Source organism: Myotis yumanensis, unplaced genomic scaffold (genome assembly GCF_028538775.1).
Source record: "Myotis yumanensis isolate MYYU_CA2020_CCGP unplaced genomic scaffold, mMyoYum1.0.hap1 SCAF_19, whole genome shotgun sequence".
NCBI classification, from domain to species: Eukaryota; Metazoa; Chordata; class Mammalia; order Chiroptera; family Vespertilionidae; genus Myotis; species Myotis yumanensis.
This window is the reverse complement of record NW_027223770.1, coordinates 13,364,093-13,386,934: the sequence shown is the minus strand read 5'-3', so window position 1 is coordinate 13,386,934 and position 22,842 is coordinate 13,364,093. Positions and strand designations below refer to the sequence as shown.

At 51.3% G+C, this 22,842-nt stretch overlaps 1 protein-coding gene across 1 annotated transcript; it reads right to left on the bottom strand.

Annotated features, from left to right (window-relative positions):
* Positions 1–1,090: 1,090 nt before the first annotated feature.
* CDC45 (cell division cycle 45) lies at positions 1,091–22,766 on the bottom strand. Its single transcript, XM_070399315.1, has 19 exons — positions 22,707–22,766; positions 22,505–22,564; positions 21,335–21,427; positions 19,547–19,684; positions 18,523–18,669; positions 17,843–17,898; positions 17,041–17,089; positions 16,595–16,656; positions 15,362–15,412; positions 13,893–14,012; positions 12,304–12,435; positions 11,925–12,023; positions 11,158–11,319; positions 8,723–8,861; positions 8,561–8,644; positions 7,122–7,240; positions 5,191–5,267; positions 2,358–2,424; positions 1,091–1,204 (listed from the first exon to the last, which is right to left on the bottom strand). Exons 1-18 carry the CDS (start codon positions 22,755–22,757, stop codon positions 2,360–2,362), a joined length of 1,704 nt encoding a protein of 567 aa, XP_070255416.1. The 5' UTR covers positions 22,758–22,766; the 3' UTR covers positions 1,091–1,204; positions 2,358–2,359.
* Between the last annotated feature and the right edge of the window lie 76 nt (positions 22,767–22,842).

Here is a 22,842-nt window from a genome sequence, read left to right as displayed (position 1 = left end):
TGAAGCCAGCTGCACAGACAGCTTTTGCAAACAGCCAGGGTGGGCAGCTTGAGGGCAAGCCCTGGAGAGCCAGGCTGCTGCCACCTGACCGATGCCAAGAGCAGGGTGCAAAGTCCACTGCCAGAGGTCAGGAGAGAGAAGCTGGCCCCCATTGCAGCCAACCTCACTGTGCCCACTATCCTTTCCTAAGGGCTGCCTTGAGTCTTGGCCACACCCACCCACAGCCTCAATTTCAGGCCACTCTCTAAGCTTTCCCCTCCACAACTTACAGCCTGCTCAAACTACTCAGCCTCCACCTGCCCACGGCCCCAGGTGCTGCACTCAGGTGGCCACGTCCCTCCAGCCTGCTTGCCTCCCTGGCACCCAAGCTCCCAGGTGGTAACCACAGACAAGCTCAGCCACTTGTATGAACTCTCTCCTCCCCTAAAACTGGTGAGGTATCTGACAGACCTCCCAAAGAGCAGGAATAGATGGGAGCAGGGAGCATCCTCGCCTCCAGATCATGCTCCAGAGACATCTGGGAGAGTGGGACCAGTGGATCCCATGGCTCCTGGAGAACTCTTGCTGTTCTGAAGACTTAAGAGGTCACCAAGGTCCTGTCTAGCTCGGACCTTCTGTGACAAAGACGCAGGTGAAGCTGACCTTGGGGGCATCGTGTCTCTATCAGCAGCCCTTGTGGCTTGGGCCTCACTGTGTGCCTGTGGGGTTGGTGATGCATGGACACATAGGTGCTGAAGTGTGAGATGACAGTCCTGGGGTGGCTGATCACGAGAGTGGGACATAGTCAAGAGAGTGAACTTGAGATGTTGCCAAGGCCAAGAGGAAGTGGTGGGTGAGTGGACACAACCAGGTTCTGGCTGGCATTGCTGGGCAGTGATTGGCGCAGTGCTATATAGACACCCAGATGATTGGCCTCTGCCCATTGCTGTCCCCATACCCCCACCCGTGCTGATTTCCTGTGGGGCGTGAGGGTGTCCAGGGCACATGATCAAGGCTTCTATGAATCCACAGAAGGCTCAGAGCACAACTAAGTGCTTGCCCTGTGACTGGAGCAAAGGTTGGCACACCAAACCTAAAATAAGCCTTTTATTCCATTAAAAACCACTGTCCCTGCATTTAAAACTGTACCCATAACTTACAATCTAAATAAAAAGCTTATTAATATAAATAAGGAGAAGGAGGTCATTTCTGAAGATATCCAACTCTGAAAAAGAAAGAAATTTCAAACAATTACTATGTCTCCCCCAAAGTAAATAATACATTGCTGGGCCTTCCCTCCGACATGTCAGGCTGCTGCTTCTGAGTAGCCCCCTCCACTCACTGACCCTGCTCTCCTGACTATACCCCCTACCCAGGTCCAGGCTGTTATCTGCTCAAGAACCCCAAAAGGCCTTATGGACCCCCAGCACCTTCTTACTTGCAGATCTTACCCAGGGGCTTGTCCAGCCTCAGCCTCATGGTGACCCTCCCCTTGCCTGGAGTGTCTCACTGCCACCCCCGGCACACTGCTCCTCACCCTTCCTGGCTGAGCCACCTTGCACCCTGTCTTTGTGGAAGGACATATCACTGAGCAGACTGCAGGAGAGGGACTGCCTCAAATGCCAGCCTCACTGCCCGGGAGCCCCATCTGTAACCTTTGACTGGATCATCTGCTCTTAAGTTTCCAGCTTATCATGGACGGGGAAGCAGGGGGACTCTGGACCGGCATGAGGACCCCCTCCTATGTCAGAGCCTTGACAGGCTCATCTGCCACAACAGTAGCCCCAGCCCAGGCTCAGGGAGATGCAGGACTAGGTGTGGGCATCCACTGGATGGGGGGCCCTGTGCTGAGAAGTGGTCACTAGACACAGAGCAGCCCCTGACCCGGTCAGCTGTGGCCGGCCCTCCTACAGCCACCATTTCATAATTCTCAGCTGAGTGGCTGACAACAGCTTTGCTGACAACAGCTTTGCTTTCTCAGAGCCTGAATAGAGGCCCTTGTGGGCTCCAGCCCAGGGCCTAAAGCCAGGCTGAAGGGGCAACAAGGCTCCAGGTGGCCTGTGTCCCTGGCTGTTGCCCAACCCACAGTATGGTTGGGAAGAGGGCAAATGCTGGCTATTTCTGAAGGGGCCTCAGGAACTTAATGCAATTAGCTCCCCCAAATGCCCCATTGTGGGCACGGCCCCCAGCACAGAGACAGACATTCTTGGGAAAAATGTGTTGGCCCCAGTTCTCCTCAGGAGCCCCGCTATGGTCTGAAACCCAAGTAGAAGCCCCGTCTGAGGAGGCAAAGAGCAGGGAAACCACAGCAGGAATCAGGCGGGGCCTTTAGCAGCACTGGTTTTGTGGCAGGGCTCCCACCCTGCCCCCGCACTCACCCTCAGGACAGGAGGGAAACAAGGGCGTCCAAAAACTTGCTTCGATCCTCCGCTTTCAGTTCAATTACTGCAGTAATGAAAGAAAAACATCTTGTGAGAAGGGAGGAGTAGGGACGGGAGGGAGAAGTGAGAAAAACAAGCCACAGCACATTAACTTCTTCCCAACCACCCAGGGCTGGAACCCTCCAGTACATTCCAAAATGGACTTGGCGCCCTGATGGCCTGGAATGTTCCGGACTAAGAAGTTATACTTCCCCATCCCACTGTATTTAATCCTCAGAAACCTCCAGCTGCCCTTTTGGTGAGGACCCTCCAGGCAGCCAGGGGAACAGCACTGACAGGCAACAGAGGGGACACAGGGATGACTTTTAACACCATAGTCCTGGGCACAGATAGGCCTTCCACCCTGCTGGACAGAGAGCTGCCCCACAGTGGGTTGTGAGAGGCCCTGAAGCCAGCCTTCCGTCCTGCTCTGGCCAGTCCCTCAGCTTAAGTGTCCTCTCTTGTAGAAGGGGGACACAATGCGAATTGCCTTTACTTCTGGAGGGCATCAGGCTCAGAAAAACTCATGGGCCCTCATTAAAGGGCAAACTGTCCTGGCCTGGTCCTGCAGCTGTCTGTGCCATGAGCCACAGCTCCAGGAGCCTCAAGCTCAGCTCACCCAGGCCTACTGGCCAGGGCTGCCCATGATCTCCACCCACAGGGGAAGCCAAGCAGCTCCTGGCCCACAAACCCTCCCCAGGTATAGCTAGGGCATCCTGCAGGTCAGCCAGCATCAATCTCTCCCACCTCTCAGACACGAAACAGCAACTGGGGGGCTGCTGCTGGAGGTGAACCCACCCAACTGAGCCACAGCCTGAGTGGGCCCGTATGAAGAAGCCAGCTCTAGACACTGAGGCAACTGGAATGAAGACTGGGTCTCTGATCATAGTGATCATCGTCATTAAGAAATCAGGTGGTGAGCCCTGGCAGGTTTGGCTCAGTGAATAGAGCGTTGGCTTGTGGACTGAAAGGGTCCTGGTTTGATTCCAGTCAACAGCATATGCCTGGGTTGCAGGCTTGATCCCCAGTAGGGGACGTGCAGGAGGCAGCCGATCAATGATTCTCTCTCATCATTGATGTTTTCTATCTCTCTCTCCCTCTCCCCACCTCTCTGATCAATAAAAATATATTTTAAAAATAAATAAAAGAAAAAGAGATGGGTATTAAGGGCTGAAGTATATCCTCCCAGATTCATATGTTGAAGGCTTAACTCCCAGCACCTGAGAATGCGACTACATATTTGGAGATGGGGCTTTTAAAAAGGTGATTAAACAAGGCAGTTATAGTGGGTCCTAATGCAATCTGACTGGTGTTCCTATAAGAGATTTGGACAGGGACACCGAGGGAGAAGATGGCAATCTACAAGCCAAGGAGAGGGGCCTCAAAAGAAACTGACTCTAGATGCCTTGATCTTAGATGTCTAGTCTTCATAACGGTTGAGAAATACATTTATGTTGTTTAAACCCCCCAGTCTGTGGTACTTTGTTATGGCAGCCTGGGCAGACTAATACAGGGGTGAAATGTCAACACATCTGTTTTAAAATCTGTCAGCAAGAATAAAAAGCAAATATGGCCAAATGTAAGCCATGTTCCATGCTGGTGTCTAGAGAAGTTTCAGGGTCGTGCAGGGACCACTGGCTGGCCTACAGGTATGATTCTCCTAAAGCCACCACTTGGGCAGGGTTCTTCCATTCTCTGGGCTCGTGCAACACATGGGTGGGGCCAGTACCTGAGCTATCATGCAAACCACATGGAAACCTCAGGTGGGCCCCTTACAACACAGACAAGAGCTGCTGGCCTGCACAATGGTGGAAGTGGTGCCCTCGAGTCACCACAAGCCTGGCTGGTTCTTTTTCTTGACATACAATATTAAGTTAGTTTCAGATGTACAACCCAGTGATTAGGCATTTATATAACTTATGAAGTGATCCCCCCAATAAATCTAGTACCTATCTGGCACAATACATAGTTATTACAATACCATTGACTATTTTCTTTATGCTATACTTACATCCCCAGGACTACTTTATAACAACCAATTTGTGATTCTTAATCCCTTCACCTTTTTCACCCAGCCCCCAAACTGTTCCTCATACCCTCTGGCAACTTTTAAAATGTTCTCTGTATCTATGAGTGTTTGTTCTGTTTCTTTTGTTCTTTAGATTTTGCATATACATGAAATCATATGGTATTTGTCTTTCTTTGCCAGACTTATTTCACTCAGCACAATACCATCTAAGTCCTGATTTTTAACTGCCACAGGTGGGTGTGGGACCCACCATTCTGTCTCCACCCCCTTCTACCAGTCTCCATGTGGCTTCTTCTTCATATCTTTAGTTATAGGACTTCTGTTCAGCGAGACTTCAGGCAGTTCTCCATGATGGTTGCTCTGTAGTTTAGTTGGAATTTTGACGTGGTCATGGGAGGGGTACCTACTTTGCCATCTTGGGGGTTGAGAGCTTAGGCTCTGGTGTTTAGACCATGATGGGTGAGGCTGGGCCCTGGAGGCTGGGCCCTGGAGGCTCTGCTGAGTGGCCAGTCCTCTAGGCTCGTTGGTGAAGTGATCTCAAGGGCCAGGCCTATGGGTTCCTGGGCAGCACCTGTTTCTTCTCCTGGGAGCCTGTCGGTCTGAAGCATTCCAGAGCTCCCTGAGCTGCCTAGAGAAGCCAGGCTCAGCACTGGTTCCAGCAGGATGAGAGGGCTGCTGGCATGGTATCTCCGGTGATGCCAGCTTCCCTGGTTCCAAGGCCAGTGCTGACCTTGAATGGGCCCCAATACACTGGACTCTTACCTGAGAAGTCAAAATAGTTGTGCAGTGTCCGGGAGTTGGTGCCCTCCGCTGCCTTCTCAAATGCCCGCCCAAAAAAGCTGCGGACACATAACAGGCACATTGGGGGCCCTGCCACAGTGACAGACCCTTCCCATGTCTCTGGACACACCCAGCTGCCAGTTCCTCCCATCAGGACGCATGCCCCTTCCTGGGCCACTGCCCTCTGAGGCCTCACCACCACTCATTGGGCTGGCAACACCTCTCACTGCTGCTTCCCATCTGTACCCCATGGAGCCCTTCTCAGCCTTCAGGGAGTGAATGTCCATTTGCACCCCCCAGGGCTTCATGCCCAGGGCTCTGACCGGAGCCTCCTTCATGCCTGTCGTTGTGCTGGCAGCTGGAGCAGGTGAGAGGCAGAGGCTCAGTGAAAACTGCTGGGACAGGGGTCTCAAATGAGACCAGATTACACACAGTAGGATAGGACTGGGAGGAGGCTGCAGAGCTGGGTTCTGGCATGCGGCCGGAACTTGGCCAACAAGGGCAGGAGGCAGGAGTACCGAGTTGCTGAGAGCACAGGGCAGCAGAGAGATAGGGTAGAGCATGGGCCCACCCCCTGGGGGCTCAGGGCTGGGGCAGCTAAGGGCTGGCAGCAGACGAAGTGAGTTGTGGGGAAGGGGCTCTTGGGCCCACCACAGAGTGGAGGCAAAAGGAAGGACATGTGCTTCAAACTTCCATGGCAACTCTCACAAGAGACTGTGCACATTCAGAGCTAGCACTAAGCATGGTTACACATATGACGTCCAATGACAAAGTGACTGGAGGAAGAATGAAGGTGACTGTGATGACACCATGAGGGAGTGCTTGCTGGTTGCCTGGAACCCAGGCACGAGCCCTGGCCAGCAACAACCTGTGTGATCATGAATTGGAGACCCATGGAGAAGCTTTGGAGAGCAGCTTAGCCACTTAGAAGCACTTGTCTAAAAAAGTTCATTGTCTCACCCAATTTCCTACTAAATGGTCTTTGCAAACACAGGAGGTTCAAGCTCACAACAGTGGAGCTATGATTGATCTGTCCTCTACGGCAGAGGCCAACAAAGGCTAGTTGGGAAAAATGAGGGGCACAAAATATTGGTTGGTCCTTGGCCACCCAAGCTACCCTGCCAGGAAGCTGGGTGGCAGCTTCCTGCTACCTGCTGTCACTCAGCATCCATCCAAGGTCGCCTTTTGGGATTTGTTGGGGAGCATTTAACCCGGGGCACTGATTGCACTTAGGAGGCAAAGATACCTAAGGATGGCGACAGGCAGCCCCTGAGATTAGTCACCAAGTTCTCCAGTGTGCACAGCATGGAGGGACAGCAGGGAGAGCCAGGGAGCCCTTGGCCTTGCCTGCTGGCCAACACCTGGTCTGGAAGGAGTGGCCAGAAGGAGACCTAACACTGATGCAAGAGAAGGGCAAGAACACAGTGCTAAAGATGCAGGGAAGGGCCAGAAATACATTTAGATGTGAGGAAAGCTTTGCAGAAGTGCAAGAAGATGAGCCTGGCTCAAACCCACCGGTGTGTTATTAATAATAACAACGAGTTGGCCTCAACTGGTGTGGCTCAGTTGCTTGGGTATCATCCCATGAACTGAAAGGTTGCAGGGTGTGTGCAAGAGGCAGCAATTGATGTTTCTCTCTCTCTCCCCCTCTCCCTTCCTCTCTCTCTAAAAGTCAATAAAAAAAATGTATTTTAAAAAATAATAACAACAGAGTTGGAAACAGCATGAATGTCCAACAGGAGAGGGGATAACCTGCCACCTGTGGATTGAAGCCCTCAAAGCTTTGCCTCATTGAAGAAAAGGTGTGGCTTTGAGGACAAACCTCACCCAACTCCAAAGGGCTCACAAGCTAATGACACCACTGCACCCCCCTAAACCCCGCAAGCTCCCAGGACATGTAGAACAAGACTCACTTCTTTCTGTCCGAGCTGTCGGTCTCAGGAGGGATGCCCACCACAGTCACTGTGCCTTGTTCCACATTCAGCGGGGCAGCCATCACTAAGGGCAGCAGCTTGCAGCGCCGGTTCTTCGTCTGTGGAGGCAAAACATCCCCAGTCACGGTGTTGAAGGATGAATGCAGCATTCAGTGCCCAGGACCTGACAGAGCCACTGCTCAACTCCCCAGAAGCCTTCAGGGGCTCCATTTCACCAGAAGAGATGCTCAAGCATCCATCGGCTGCTTCAGCTTCCTTCTGTGCTGATGGTCAAGGCCCCACTACCCCTTAGCTGTTTCCTCCCTCACCTCCTTTAGGTCCTGACACAGTCACCACCTCCTCTAGGAAGCCCTCCCCAATCAAGCCCCCTCCCTCATACTGCTTCATCTTCTCCAGTGTGTGCCACCACCTGACACTGCATGTATTTATTCGTCTTTCTCTCTCGCTAGCATGTGTGCTTCCTCAACACTGAGACTCGAGTGTTTCCTTCACTGCTATGTCCATGACACCCACGTCCCACAACCAAGGTGACAACTGTCCTGGTCTGTCCAGACGTGAGGGCCGTTCTGGGACTTGAACCTTATGGATGGTCACCCTATGTCATCAGAGCCCAGCAGGCAGTGGGTGTTTAATAAACATCTGAAAAATGAATGGACCTCACCCATTCTACAGATAGGGAAACTGAGGCTCAGGTCGAATAATAGACCTCACATCACACAACTGGTAAACGAAGAGGCTGAGATTTAAACACAGCCTAGAGAACTTCAAAATTTGTCCCTAGTATACCTTTTGTTATTACTTGACTGTTTTCAAGTAATTTTATTGGTCAGTTGATTGGTATGAGGTCATCTCAACCTATTCAACAGTTGTCTAAAGTAGCCCCCAGTGTAAACCCTCATCCTGGAAGAAGAGTGATTGCTGAAATGTGAGGGATAATCTTTTCCTTGACCACACCTGGGAAAAGTGCTCACATTATCAGGGTAGGGTCCCTGTTCCAATGCCAGCTGAATTATGGGGCGGGGGGGGGTGTCCCAGGCCAAGGCAAAGAAGGGTGTCAGGTCATAGGGAAGACAGAACCACACAAAGCAATGGGAAAGTAAGTCCAGAAAACAAACTTGTGCTGGGAAGCAAGTTTGCTCCAACCAACTTCATCTTTCCCTGATCTGCAACAGCAGAACATGAATCCTAGTCCCACATGCTCCCTGAGGCCCTCCCCATTTGTCTGAGTGACCAGAATGGCCAGCGACAAAATCAGAGCTTATGGGAACTGGGAGGTTCCTGGGGGTCAGCTGAGGAAGGGTTTGCCCAGACCCTGTAGCTGGTGAATAGCCACAGGCACCCAAGGCCAGCTTCTAGTGCCCATCTGAGCGCTGCTCCAAGAAGTCTGCCCTCTGGCACCCACCCACCCTGCTCCTCACCGAACACACAAAAGACTTGAGCAGGTGTCTGCTGAGCAGACTCAGGGAGGCTGGCTTGGAGAACAGCGCGACGTCTGGAGTGCCCTGCAGGGAGAAGACACTCGGTCAGAGGGACCACCAGCAGATGTGGCCGATACCCGTCCGTATCCGAGGCAGCCTGACCTCCATGAGGGAGCAGTAGAGGAAAGGTCCCTGGGAGATGACGAGGTTGGTGCAGAGGCAGCTGGCAATGGTCTGCTGTGTAGCTAGCAGCTGCTTCTTGGCAAGCTCCAGGCCGTGGTATAGCTTGTCCAGGTTACCCCTGTAACATGGCAGACACATGGCTTCAGCACAGAGTCAAACAGAATGCTTGGTTCCTGGGTCAGGAGAGAATGTAGGGATGACTGTTGATTTCTCGCCCTCCTGAGTTTCCTTTCACGGGAAAGGAAGGAGTAAGCACTGTATAAACCCCTAGTGATGGACAGGAGAGGTGGGAAGGGCTGCTGGCATCAGAAGGCAGGAAACTAAAAGCCGATAGCGGGGAAGACCCTGCCCAGCAGGCCTTGGAAGGCGCCTGGAGGGCTCTGATCAGAGAGCCCTGGGCAAGGGCTGCAGGGAGGACCTGACAAATGGATTTTTACTTTTTGCCACAAAAAGGAAGGTTCCCCTCTGAGTACATCAAAATGAACCCTCGTGGAGAAGTGAGGTCCTCAAGCAAAGCCTCTGCACCCAGAAGTTAAGGTTCCCCAAGTGTCACACTGACTCCCACCCCTCAAGACAAAGCAATGCCTTCTGGCTAGCAGGCTGTGCCCAAAACCCAGGGCTCTACAGCAGCCCCCTCTTGAATGTGAAGAACCATCAGACATTGAGAAACACCTGGGGCCTGAAAAAAACGACCCAAGAGGAAAATGAGATAATTTGGAGAAAAAAAGAAAATGAACTCTAATGTCTTCAAAGAGATTTGGGCAACTGGTGTATTCATAGACCAAGAACTGCGTGCTATAAAAAAGGAACCATTTGATACTAGGAAGTGTTTGTGGAAAGTAAAATAATAGCAAAATAAAAAATTATCTTTCCAAGACAAGAGGATAAAAAGAAAAGCTTCCTTAACATCAATAAAACAAAGACATGGAAATATAAGACAAAAATAAGAGCTAGAGCATTATTCTAGGAAGTCTGGAAAGAAAATAAAAAACATTGACATATGTGTTGGGGGATAGTAAAGAAATAGCACATACTCTCAACAATTAAAAAAAAAAGAAATAGCACAAAAGCATTCTCAAGCTTAAAGACACAGAACCTCGGATTGAAAGGGCTCATGGAGAACCCAATATAATACACGAAACAAGATCCACCCTAGACACATCACTAGGAAATTCTGGAACACTGAGAATAAAAGACCCTGTAAGCTTCTTCAGATGGGCTGGGAACACATTTATATATAAAAAATATAAAAAAGAAAAAAGAAAGAAACCAAAATAGCTGAGACTTCTCATTAGCACCACTGGCTACTGGAAGACAGGGGAGCAATGGAATCCACCTTCAACAAGAATTACCTTTTACCTAGAATTCTATACGAGCCAAACCAGCAATCAGAAGAGGGTAGAAGAGATATGGTCAGAAGTGCAACTCAGAACGTTTATACTCCTCACGCGTTCTTTCTTTAAAAGTTATTTGAGATTGTGCTCTAGCAAAACGAAGGAGTAAAAAAAAAAAAAAAAAAAAACGGACAAAAGATGAGGATGCAGAGAAATGCTGGCTCCAAACCAGGGGCGCAGTTAAGGGCCATCCACGATGGCAGCGGACAACAGGCGTCGGGAGCTGCAGGTCCAGGCTGGAGTGAAAAGACAGAACCCAGGCTCTCACGGACAAAGGGGACTTGGGGAAAACCTGCTGAAAGGAGGGCCAAGAAGAAACTGGATGTGATAAAAGGCACATCAGAGCTCCAGGAAAGACAAAGCGCTAGAGCAGAACATAATGTAACCACTGCTCATTACCAACTCTGAAGTATTTTACTAGCAGTGAAGTAACGCTATTCATTGATTTCCATCTTTCAGCATCAACCTATAGCCAAAAACGAGATGACTCACATTCTCTCCTCTCACTCAAGATTAAGTGTTCTCAACCTTGAAAACGTAAAAGCCTAGATTTATTGGGGGGAGAGGGGAAGGTGAAAAGTAGGAATGCTGATATCCTTTTCTTACAAAGATTGGAGACAGGAGACACTGGTGATAGAACAAGATGTAAGTATGTTGAAGTTACAAAGGAGCTAAAAATAGTGGCAGACTGTAACAACAGGAGGGGAAGGAGCACAAAGGTGAGAAAAATGCTCTTTTGTCATAGCAGGAAGTCAGCAGACAATGTCTAAAACTGACCCATCAATCCTGGGATGAGGGCAGTGTATGACCCAGCAAGTCCATTCCTAGGCATATACCCAAGAGAAAGGAAACCATAAGTACACACAACTTATATGTGATTCTAATTTGCATGTCAGCAGTTTCTGCAGGCCAAAGTCACATCCACACCCCGGGGGTCCCTGAGACCTGCCTCCCTGGGCAGTGTGAGGTTGAGGGCAGGAGATGGCCTGAGGGGCTAGAGGCCCCAGCCATGTCCACTACCTGGAGAGACTGTCCAGAGCCTGGATGAAGTTATCTGTCCCCGAGCTGTCCTTCTCGGGGCTCTCCATCAGTGACATGGTAGCAAAGACCACGTCACTGGCCAGGAACTTATGCTTGAAGCCAAAATGAATGCTGAAAGTCTGCACGCGCATGTCCTTCATCCTGCAACAGGAGGAAGCAACATGGCTGTCACCCCAGGGGCACATGGGAGTATCAAGTTGTGGGTGAGCTCTTACCACTAGGCAGGACAGCAAAATGTGCTGTTCCCCCCTCTCTAGCCCCCAGCAGCAGTATGGCTCTTTTGGTCAGAGAATGAAGGGGGTTAGAAGGCCTGATGTAGAGCCCTGTAACCTGGGCACTGAACGCCTGGTCCAAAGCTGCTCAGCTGGTTGGGAGCAGAATAACTAGCTGTCAGGCCAGGCTGTGCACGGCCCTCTCCCACGCCCCAGGATGCCAGGAGCGGCAGTGCTGGAGAGCGGCAGTGGTTGGTAGAACTTGCCTGAGTCTGGACCCAGTGGGCTCTTCCCCGGCATTCCCTGTGTCCAGTGAGGGACACACTGGGTCGACCTCAGCCCTGGGATTTAAGGATTCTGGACCTTTTGGGCACTTCACAAAGCCCCTATCTGTAACCCAGAGAGAACTGAAAACTTCAGGAAAGGCTCGGCAGGTCATGCTCATTTGTGCATTCCTGTTTTTTACATTATTTTAGGAAATGTGGTTAAAACCGAAACCTTAACAAAGCTTAGTACAGAAAAACATGTGTTTACCCAAATTTATTCGCAGATTCTTCAATTAGCTCCCGCAAATTCTCCTTCAAAGAGATGTCCATAGACTGAAACTTCTGCTTCACCTGCTTCAGGGGGAGACTGGAAAGACGGCAAGCACTAGTCATACACAACCTGACTTCAAATAGAGAATGCTGACGCTGAACACCAAAGGTGGGGGGTCGGCGGGGAGAACCCCGCAAGGGCCCCAGTGTTTGTAAACAAGGGATATCCCAGCCTGGGCCTTCAGATGATATTCTGGGAACTCAGAGTGAGGAATTTATGGCAGAAACAGATAACAGCTAAATATTACAACCACGTCAGTCACAATGAAGGGGAGGGGCTTTTCTCTTGGGGGACTTCAGGACAAGGGGTCGCTCACCCCATGTCCGCAAGGAACTCCTGGAGCCGCTTCTGCCCGTGCACAGACCAGAGCTTGAACCTGGCTGCAGTGTAGCACGTGTTGTACAGGCTGTCATGGAGGGACCAGTGCTGGTAGAGCGCCAGGCGGAGGCTGGGCCTGCAGTCAAGGAGGCTGCACCGTAACCTGGGCCCCCCCCCCCCCCCCGCACCCTGTGAGGGCCCACTTTGATGCTCCAGTAGATGGCCTGCTCCATTCACCAGGTACTCAGTTAACACCTGAGTACACTGGAGCTCTTTGACCTTCTTGCTTAATTTAACCCATATACAGAGTTTGTGAGATTGTGGGTGTACACCATTACCTCTGTGTGACAGACAGGGAAACTGAAGGGGTGCTGAGAGCCTTACTGTGGTTAGAGAGACCCTTGTGACTCCCTGCATCCTCCACCTGACCCTGCCCCCCCTCACCCCCCGCCACCTGGACTCCCTCAGCAAAGGCCCCATCCTCACCTCTCTTCCTGAATACACCCCTCACTGCTCATGGGGTCAGTAGTGAGGCTGTGTGCAAGGATATTCCCAACTCCGAGGCCCCTCCTCTCACTGGAGGGTCTCAGGCAGGATGCCAGGCTGGCCCTGTCTGCATCGATGTAACACTACTCCTGCCAACATACCTGCCTCCCCCAGGCCAGCCTCTGGGCAGGTGGCAGGCCGTGTTCTCTTTGCTGCCCCTCCATAGCCACCGACCGCTCTGCCCACACCCCAGCAAGCCCTGGTCCTGAATGTCACATGTGTGGACTCAATTCCCAGTGGGTTCCTGCACACTGTGGCCCCTCTCCCAGGAATTCGGCCGCCCCGCACCCAGCACCTCTACACGACCTGTCCAAATCCATGTTTTTACTCATTCCCAGCCAACTCAGCACTGGGAAAGGAAGGCACTGTCCTTGCCATTATTCTGCCACCTAGGCAGCAACCCCATCATGCTTCACACTCACTGCTGTGGTCTGACCCAAGCCACCATCCTGTCTCCTTTCCTCCAATCAGCAGTTCAGGAACCTTTTAAACACTAAAAAGTGAACTCAGTTACTGCTCTGGGCTCACAGGGCTACTTACTCCATCAAACCCCCAAATGATCTCATGAAACGCCCACTGTGGAATCACATGCTGGTTCACTTTTTTCCTGACTTGACAGGAGTCTGCAAATGTCACTAAACTGCCTCCACCACACAGGCAGTCCCTCATGCCCTACTGCATACACTTAGCACCAGGCCTACAATGAGCTCTGAATACACACGGGATGCTTCTTAAACAGCTGTGGTGCCTAGGAGCCGAAGCCACACAGACAAGGTGAGGCAGAACCTGCGTCCCTAGTACCTGGTGCCTTGCCCAGCCCAGGGACACATGGGACCCCTCTTCTCGAAGCCTCTTGTCTGATGCCCATCCTGGGGACATGGCAGCCACAGCTGCACAACCTGAAGGGCTGTGGCCAGCAAGCACGCCAAACACGGGGGACGTGGGCTGGGGTCTGCAGAGGTGACAACAATGCACAACAGAACAAAGTATCTGAGGGCAGGGGCGCTGCCTGCACCCCGAAGGCCTGAGCCACAAGGATACTCGTACTCGAAGGAGATGCGCATGCAGTCCACAGAGAGGGCATTCTCCTCGTCCTCGTCCCGGTGGTTGTGCCGGGACACGTGGCGCTGCAGGATGCCAACATCGGTCACGTACTTCATCCTGGGAAGGAAGCACTGCTGGCCTGGGTGGGCTCCCTCCTCTCCTCACGTGCAGCCTGCCACGGCTTCCCCCTCCCTCAGGGCTTCCCCTCACAGGCTCTAGGGCCAGCTCACCAACTCTGCCTAGAAAGCAATCATGGCAAAGGGGGTGGCAGGCCTGGGTGCTGGGGGAGCTGAGCAGAGCTGGCAGGGGGTAGCTCAGGCCCCCACCTCCCCTGCACTCTCTTCTGAGCATCAGCTGCCCTGCCTTTACTTATTTGAGGCCTTCTGAGAGTGGGCCGCAGCCCTGCCTGCCAGCCACGGTCAAGTGGACAGACCCCACAGGTGACAGTGATGGCAGCAGGGGGTGTGGACCAGGCATAGGAAGTGCTTCCGAGCACAGGAGAGACCGGAGTCCAGGTCCACCTAAAGGGGCCACTGAACAGGACAGTAATAGTGTGGCCTCACCTAAGGGGAAGCCACAGGCAGGGATGGCGCCTAGCACTGCATACACCCCATGCTAACCTAACAGGGAAGAGGGAGTGAGGACCAGCAGGGCAGCAGGCTGGGCCCAGATGACAGATCCAGGAAGTGCCCCCGGGCCTGTGAAACTCAGGACCCTCCCACTCCCTCGGCCACACTGCAGACTTAGAAAGGTAGGGGAGGCAGAAAATAGGGGCACGGGGACCTTTGCAAACTGTACAAGAAGGCTGTGCCTGGGGCAGTGCCAGGTGACAGACTCGGGTCCCCGGGGAAACGGTTAACATCTTGGGGCCAAGGTCCCTTTGATTCCCTTGGAGTCCCCACCTGCCGGCTACCAGAGTAGGGATGAGAGAGGGCACCAGCACCCTGCCCCTCCTTGGCACCTGCATTCGGTGGCCTTTCAGCCTGTCTGTCTGATTCCAATGGCAAGCACCAAAGTCTGCCCACTGAGGGGCAAAAAAGGATTCATTCTATGCCAAGCCTTCCTGTAACCCTCACCCACCCTCCCTGGCAGGACTCCTGGGGCCCTCACCTCCTCCTCCTGCCCTGTGTCCACTGTGCATGGGCCACACCTTTACAGCACAGGGCGAAAACAGCACCCAGCTCGGGGAGACTGGGCTCCCTCCTCTCCCCTCTGGCTCCACCTGCTGGGGTCCCCGAGAGTAGACAAAACGTCCACGTAAAGCCACATGCTACTCTGACAGAGTTCCTGTCCTAAGCCCTTCCTCGGTGACAAGGACTCAGGCCCAATGCCGGCCCCTTCTCAGTGGGGCTCTACAGTGACGCTGCCACCCATGCCCCCACCGCAAACTCAGAGCCTGCGGCTGGGCCGTGTACATCCTCCCAGCACAGGCCGACCTTGAACAGCCCGAGGGAGTACATCCTTACTGAGTGATCCTGTCTTGTACCCACTGGTCTGTTAGTCCCACGATGGCCCACCTGGAAAAAGAGGAGAAGGCAATGAGGCCTCGCACAGGGCGGGGCCTGCCATCATGGCCAGACCCAGGCCCACCCTCAGACAGCTAGTCCCTCTTCGGGGTGGAGAGGTGATGGGGGAGACTCAGGGCTCCTGGTGCAGTGCTACCACTGCAGGAACTTTTGATACACAAGGAGGGAGATCAAGAACAAGGGCGCAGGGCACCACTCTCTGTATCCTAGCTCGCCTGCCACCCTCCGCCCTCGTCCTGCCAGTGCAGGACTGCAGCAGACACCATGCTCAGGCCTGGTGCCTCGCTCTACCTCTGAGCCCCTCACATTACCCCTCTCTGAGATATGCCCTTGTCACGTCCACAGCTCCCTGTCCTTCCTGTGTAAAATGATGGGGCATAAAGTATCAGCATTTAGGCTCCTTAGTAACCTTCCAAGGTTCCATCTCCAAGCTTATCTTTTGTGGATGAGATCATGGAGATCTAGGCTGGACTGACCTCCATGGGGTCTCAGCCGGCCCACAGCAGGAGGGACCAAGACCCGAGGTGTGTGCTGTCTGCTGGTCCCGGGCAGTGTCCTTCAAGACACCCCTCCAGGGCCACAGCTGAAAACAGCTGGCACTGGGCACAAAGTGAGACAAGAGAGGCCCTGGGGGTGGAAGACGGGACACTGGAGCACCCACCACATGTCTCAGTGCAGCATGCTCCCACCTCAGAGGGACCTCTTCAGAGAATGCCACCTGGGGTGTCATCCCTGGGACCAACCCCACCCACCTCCTTCTGACTTTTCCACCCCAGTGTACCAAGAGTTCCTGCTTAAAGCAAACTCAGAGGGGTCACGTGCCAGGGTTGCAAAGATGCCTAGCAGGGCTGCCTTGTTCAAATCTCACACTCTGTCAGGCTCAGCGGTAGGGTAGTAAGGGAGGAGCTGTACCCAAGCCCCACCGTCCGACCCTCTGCACTGGCCATGCTCCCTCCACACCTGAGAGTTCACGTGCTGCCCTGACAGCCTCACGGTTAGAAAGAAAGCCAGGGCCATACACATTCCCAGAAAGGGGTCTACATCTAATGCTCCCAGTGGGAACAAGGGAGGTGCACATGGTGACATCTTCCTCCAGACCCTGCCCTCACTGGGCGGACAGAGCTGCTAGAAGGAAGCCACGAATGGGAGTGACCTCGACTAGAGGCTACATACCACAGCATGTCATTCATATCCTTGGACATCATCCACGCCAGGTCGAACATCACCATGGCCGACTGAAAGAAAGAGGGAAGCCCGAGTCCAGAGGCAGCCATGCTCATGGAAGGGGCACACACTGGGCCAGGCCACAGCTAGCCCAGACCTGAGCTGCTCAGGGCCCAGCTGAACTCCTGCAGCGAGGCTGCCCGACCAGAGTGTGTGAGTGGATTGGGTACCAAGGGTAATCCTAGCAACTGCCTCTGAAATGATTGTTCTCTTCCTTTAGTGGAGGATTTAAGGCTCAGAGAGACTGTACCACCTCCCCAAGCTCACACAGTAGGAAATTATGGGGCTCAGATTCAGACCAGATTTTTGTGGCTCTATGCTCATTCCTCCTCATGTTCCAGGACAGTGACCCACAAGTCATTAGTTTGTGGTGAATTTCACCTATCCATACTCACTGATGTCCCATGGTATTCATACTGCTCGTAGTCAAAGAGGATGTCTCTTCTGTAACAAAACAAAGTGCGACATAAAACGCGAGTCTTCAACAGGGAACAGCAAACATTTGGGGAAGGTGCTAAAATGTTACAGTTCTCAAAGAAATGCAAATAAGGGCATGGTAGTCTCTGTTTTCACTTATTGACCCCTTCTCGGAGTGTATAGGCAGGAGGCTGGGAAGGGAGTGATAGAAATACAAACTGCTGTGGCAGTGGGAGATGGACAACGGAACAGTCCCAGAACCCCACTTCTGAGAAATTATCCCAAGACAATTCAAAGGAACAAGCAAGACCAAACTTGCTATGTGCACAGGTTGTTCAGTGCAGCCTGACCTGTCATGGCAAGACACTGAAGTAAGGTACAGTTCAAAAAGGAGCAGAATGGCCAATTAAGTACTATGTAGTACTTCTATTTCTATATGTTTTACACAATTGGCATCTAAATCAATTGTAAAAGTCTGTAAGTAAAAGTATCTCCATTTGGAAAACAATAAAAACAAAAGAACTAGAGGCCATCATGCTTGGTGATGTAGTTGGGAGACCTCTGGGCCTGCTCCTGTCACTCCTGGGACCAGGACTACAAAAAGGACCCCAAGTTCTCCAATGCAGGGACCACATGCTCACTCGAGGAGCCAAAGGCCCAGAGGCTCTAAACTAAACAAATTATCCTCAAAGGAAGAAAACTGCATGCGGCTCCCAGGGAAAAACACAGATGCCACAGACCCAAAGGCAGAGCAAGGTGCTGCTTGCAGTGCACACTCACCTCCGGGCCTCCCACTCTCTTCGCTCCCTCCTTTTCATGGTTTCTGCTACTATCTCCTGATACAGGGACAAAGAAGACAAAAGTAAGCAAATGAGCCAGGAATTTATCACCACAGCCCGAGAACGTTCTGATTTGACAGAAGCCATTGGGCTCGGATCCAAAATAGGAGTCATTGCTATGCCCTGAGCATATTCTGCTCCCGCAGAAGGGAAGCGACAAGGCGAGGGATGGCCGGGACTCCTCTGACCCATCAGCCCTGAAGACACTAGGATAAGAGTGATGCTTCCACAATGCCTGCTCAGGGTACACTCTGTCTACCTCCGTTTTCCAACACCCCCACCACCAGGTCATCAGGGATAACCCACCGCTGCCTCATACTGGCTTCCCCACCAGATTAATAAGAGCTAATGTTTCTAACATCCTATCATGCATCAGCTGCTATTCTAATTAATCTTTTTTAATCCACATTTGAGGGAATGTGGTTTATTTTTTCATTCTAGAGAGGAAATGAGAGGGAGAGAAAGAAACATTGATGTGAGAGAGAAACATTGATCGGTTACCTCCTGTACATGCCCACACCTGCTACCTCCCAGCTATGTCTGGGTCCAGCAGGCTCCAGACTCACCTCTGACCTCCTGGAGTGACAGGTTCCATAAGACTGGTGAGAGGCCCAAACCCACCTCTTCTAACCGTGTGCGCTTCTCAGAAGGCTCTGACCCATCATCCCTTTGATCTTCTGAATGTTCTTCCTCCTCCTCTTCGTCCCTAAAGATATCATCGTAGGCGGGAACTTCAAGGTCATCGTCTTGTTTAATGAGTAGTTTGATCTAAGATTAAAACAAAGAACAATCAAGTCTCTCCTCTCTCTTGACAGAAAACTATTCACCACATGTTTGTGTCTTGAAGAATCTTATTTCCTAATTGGTTGACTCATAACTTTTCTGCACACATAGTCACGTGATTGAGAATTCTAAACTTCTCAGGCATTTTAAAATTTTCATTTCCATTAAGTGAGGTGCTAGGGTTACACCACACTGTCTGCAGAAATTACAAGAAAACTTGAAAACTATCTACAGTCACTAAGTCTTGGAAAAAGCTCCCTCTTAGGCCACACACCAAGCCAACAAAACAAACACTCCACAACTTGGCCTTTGACAGAGGACACGAAGATGTGCAACCCCAAAGGGAGGAAAAGTCCTGTCCATAAAAGCAGTTCCAGGCCGGCGATTTCACGTGAGAATTCCGGGCCGACACTTTGTTAACGTGGGTGGGAAAAGATCACCTCAGAGAAAGGTTAGGTGGCTGCTCTGCACCAGGCTCCGTGTTCTGCTCAGAAGCTCAAAAAGTAAACGCAGCAGAGCCATTTTAACAGTGGCCTTTTGCACCACCGCCTTGCTGGTCCTCATGCCACCCCTTGGATGGGCAGGGCAGATATCTCTGAGGCCCCTTGATAGTTAATGAGGCTAGGCTTGAGCTCCGAGGGCAGGCTCGGTGCAGGGTTCTGGTCCCTACACCTTTCAGGTCATGCACATCCCACAAAGGCATTTCGAGCAACTCCAAGGGTTATGTTTCTCATCAAAGATGAACAAAACCAGGTTCTTGGCTTGCTAAGGACACCAGGTGCAATGCTGTCCTTGGCATAAAAAGGAACAGACAGATAGAGGGGAGAACGCAGGAGATGCATGGGCCCAAAGACCTAGTTACCTGGGTATCATTGTACACATTCACGACATTGACTGGCCTATGGGTGTCACACACAAAAAATATGGCGTCATCATCAGGCTGAAGGATATCCAATAGGTCTATGTTAGCTCCACAGTTTATGAGGATATAATAACGGAACTGAAAAAAGAAGAGACATTGTGAAGTAAATACATCGACAGGGCACACTAGGCCAGTGGTCGGCAAACTGCGGCTCACGAGCCACATGCAGCTCTTTGGCCCCTTGAGTGTGGCCACAAAGTTTCAATCGCACTGTACGTGTGCGCCCACACGTGGTATTTTGTGGAAGAGCCACACTCAAGGGGCCGCAGTTTGCCCAACACTACACTAGGCCTCTGAGTCCTTCTGCTGAGATACATCAAATCCCTAATAGGCCCTGACAATAAGGGGCTCCAAATAAGCCCACAGCTGGCCAGTGCTAAGTGCTTTCATATACTCCATATACTATTTCACTTCCATAACAACACTGTGAGGTAGGCCCTGTGGCTGTCTCTGCTTCACCGTGGAGCATGCAGAGGCTCAGCATGCTTGAGTCTCACACATGGAGTAAAGTAGTTGATGAGGGCCCTGGCTGGTTTGGCTCAGTGGATAGAGCATCAGCTGGTAGACTGAAGGGTGCCAGGTTCAATTCTGGTCAAGGGCACGTACCTCGGTTGCAGGCTTGATCCCCAGCCCTGGTCAGGGTGCATGTGGGAGGTAACCAATCGATGTATCTCTCTCACATCAGTGTTGCTTTTTTTTAAAAAGTATATTTGTATTGATTTCAGAGAGAGATAGAAACATCAATGATGAGAGAGAATCATTGATCGGCTGCCTCCTACACGCCCCCAACTGGGCATGTGCCCACAACCTGGGCATGTGCCCTCGACCGGAATCAAACCTGGGACCCTTCAGTCCACAGTCCGACACTCTATCCACTGAGCCGAACCAGCTAGGGCTCATATCAATGTTTTTATCTGTCTGTCTCTCCCCCTCCCTTCCACTCTCTCTAAAAGTCAATGGAAAAATACCCTCGGGTGAGGATTAACAAAAAAAACAACAAAACAAAACAAAAGAGAAGCTGATGAGGAGCAGACCAAGACTTCAAAGGCATAACTGGGCCTCTTCAGAGCTCAGTCACTCTACTCTGCTTATCTGCCTCTCCATGCTAATAGCATTCTACAGGTTAAAAATTTTAGCAAGTCTTGAGTAGTCCATACTTAACGGACACCTAAATATTAAGTTTTCATTACATCCAATCACTACAGAAAATCCTTTCCTTACAAATATAGAACTGGCAGAGGTCCATCCCATCATGACAAGAGCCTCAGGTGAGAATTTACCTCTGCCAGACTGTCATATATATGGCCACAGACTCCAGGGACCCTCTTCCCTACTCCAGCCCCTCACAGTGGGGTCTCAGCTACCCCAACTCTCATTACAGCCCCATGCAGAGGTGGGAGGAATCCTGACTTCCAGTTTAAATTATGTTCCCGGATTCCAAATTGGAAACTGGGACACATTTTCTTGGAGAGATCATGGGAATAGTAGTCTAATCTAAAATAATTTTAACTAGGCCATATCTAAAACAAACTGCTAAACTCCAAGCACCTTACAATGAAATGTCTGCAACACAAATTCAAAGTTAGAAGCTGCCCATAGTTGAGGGTATGTCACCCAGATATAATGCCTGTTTTTCTCTTTCATAGTGTACAACATATTTGATACTTAAATAATACATTACAATTGAGTAAAAAAAAGCCTAAGTACTCCAAAATACATCTCGCATACCTGTTCTTTATGTTCAAGAAATGCAGTTTCAAGTTCTTGCCACCCAGAAACGGGAACCAGTGTATATTGCACGTGGTCACACTGGAACAGGGCCTAGAGAGAGATTATTTTCAAAGCCTATCATATCTGGAATGTCTTTAATTTACCTTGAAATGCACTTAAAAAAAAGATGGGTTGAGAGGCAAATGACATGTGAAAAAATAAGGTTAGAAAAATATGAATGGGAAAAACTAGGGGATGGGAATGTGAGCGTTCACTACACGATTCTGTAAACTTTGCCAAATTTTTGAAAATTACCAAAGGAAAACATTGGGAGGAAAGCTGATCTTCTAGTTCTTCTGAGAAGTAGTTCCTGAACCAAGGGCCTGACCAAAGCTCATGTAAACATCCGCCGTACCGTATAAAAAAACCGAAGAAACGATCGTCCATAATAGACTAAGGCAGCGGTTCTCAACCTGTGGGTCTCGACCCATTTGGGGGTCGAACGACCCTTTCACAGGGGTTGCCTAAGACCATCGAAAAACACATATATAACTACATATTGTTTTTGTGATTCATCACTATGCTTTCATTATGTTCAATTTGTAACAATGAAAATACATCCTGCATATCAGATATTTACATGACGATTCCTAACAGTAGCAAAATTACAGTTATGAAGTAGCAACGAAAATAATTTTATGGTTGGGGGTCACCACAAAATGAGGAACTGTATTAAAGGGTCGCGGCATTAGGAAGGTTGAGAACCACTGGACCAAGGAATCCTGTATTTCCAGCATTACTTCCGGCGTCGCTATGTCCTCAGTTGTCACAGATTTCTCTGTCTCAAACCCCACGTCCAAAAAGCCACTACAGGTCTACAGGTCTCTCTAATGCAACCATATTTTGCCTAGGTTATTGCAAAAATACTAACTAGTCTCCCTGACTTTTGCCTAAACCTTCTCTAACCCACCCTATACCATCCTGCCAGGGAAGCAACTTCCAGAGGCCTCCTCCCAGCTTCCAGTTGTTGTTGCTGCAGCCCCCACCCCAACCTGAGCTCTCACCGGAGAAGGGGTTCCTTACCCTGCTCCTCGCCGCCCGCCCTGCTCCTACCCCACCTCCCGCCCCGGCGCACCCGGCACCCTCAGCTCTCGCCCGGCCCCACCCTCCCGGGGTCCGCAGTCGCACCTGAAGAATCTTGCAAGCGCACAGGGCGTCCACGTCCGAAGCCACGAAGAGAAGGACCCTCTATCGGGGGAAGAAAGAGAGAGAGAGAGAGCTGAGCGCAGCGCCCCTAACCCGGGCCCCTCCCATCCTCCCACGGCCGCTCCCCTTCATCCCTTCCTGGCGAGAAGGCCTCAGGGTCCAAGGAAGGGGTTTGGGGGATCACCTGGTTCTGGACCACTTCGTAGAACTCTTTGCGGAAATCGGACACGAACATGACCACGGTAGCCGGACACCCAGGGCTCGCGCAGAGACACTTGGAGCCCCGACTGTGATCAAGGCTCCCGCCAAATTGGGGGTTT

Bases quoted from the DNA above. Each gene is read 5' to 3' on its own strand.
- CDC45 (XM_070399315.1), bottom strand. From the start codon at position 22,757: ATGTTCGTGTCCGATTTCCGCAAAGAGTTCTACGAAGTGGTCCAGAAC. The intron at 17,090-17,842 runs GTGAGTGTGCAC...GTTTTGTTACAG, and splicing joins AGAGAGTGGGAGGCCCGGAG to AAGAGACATCCTCTTTGACT. The intron at 12,436-13,892 runs GTATCCTTGTGG...CTGCAGGCCCAG, and splicing joins CGCATCTCCTTCGAGTACGA to CCTCCGCCTGGCGCTCTACC.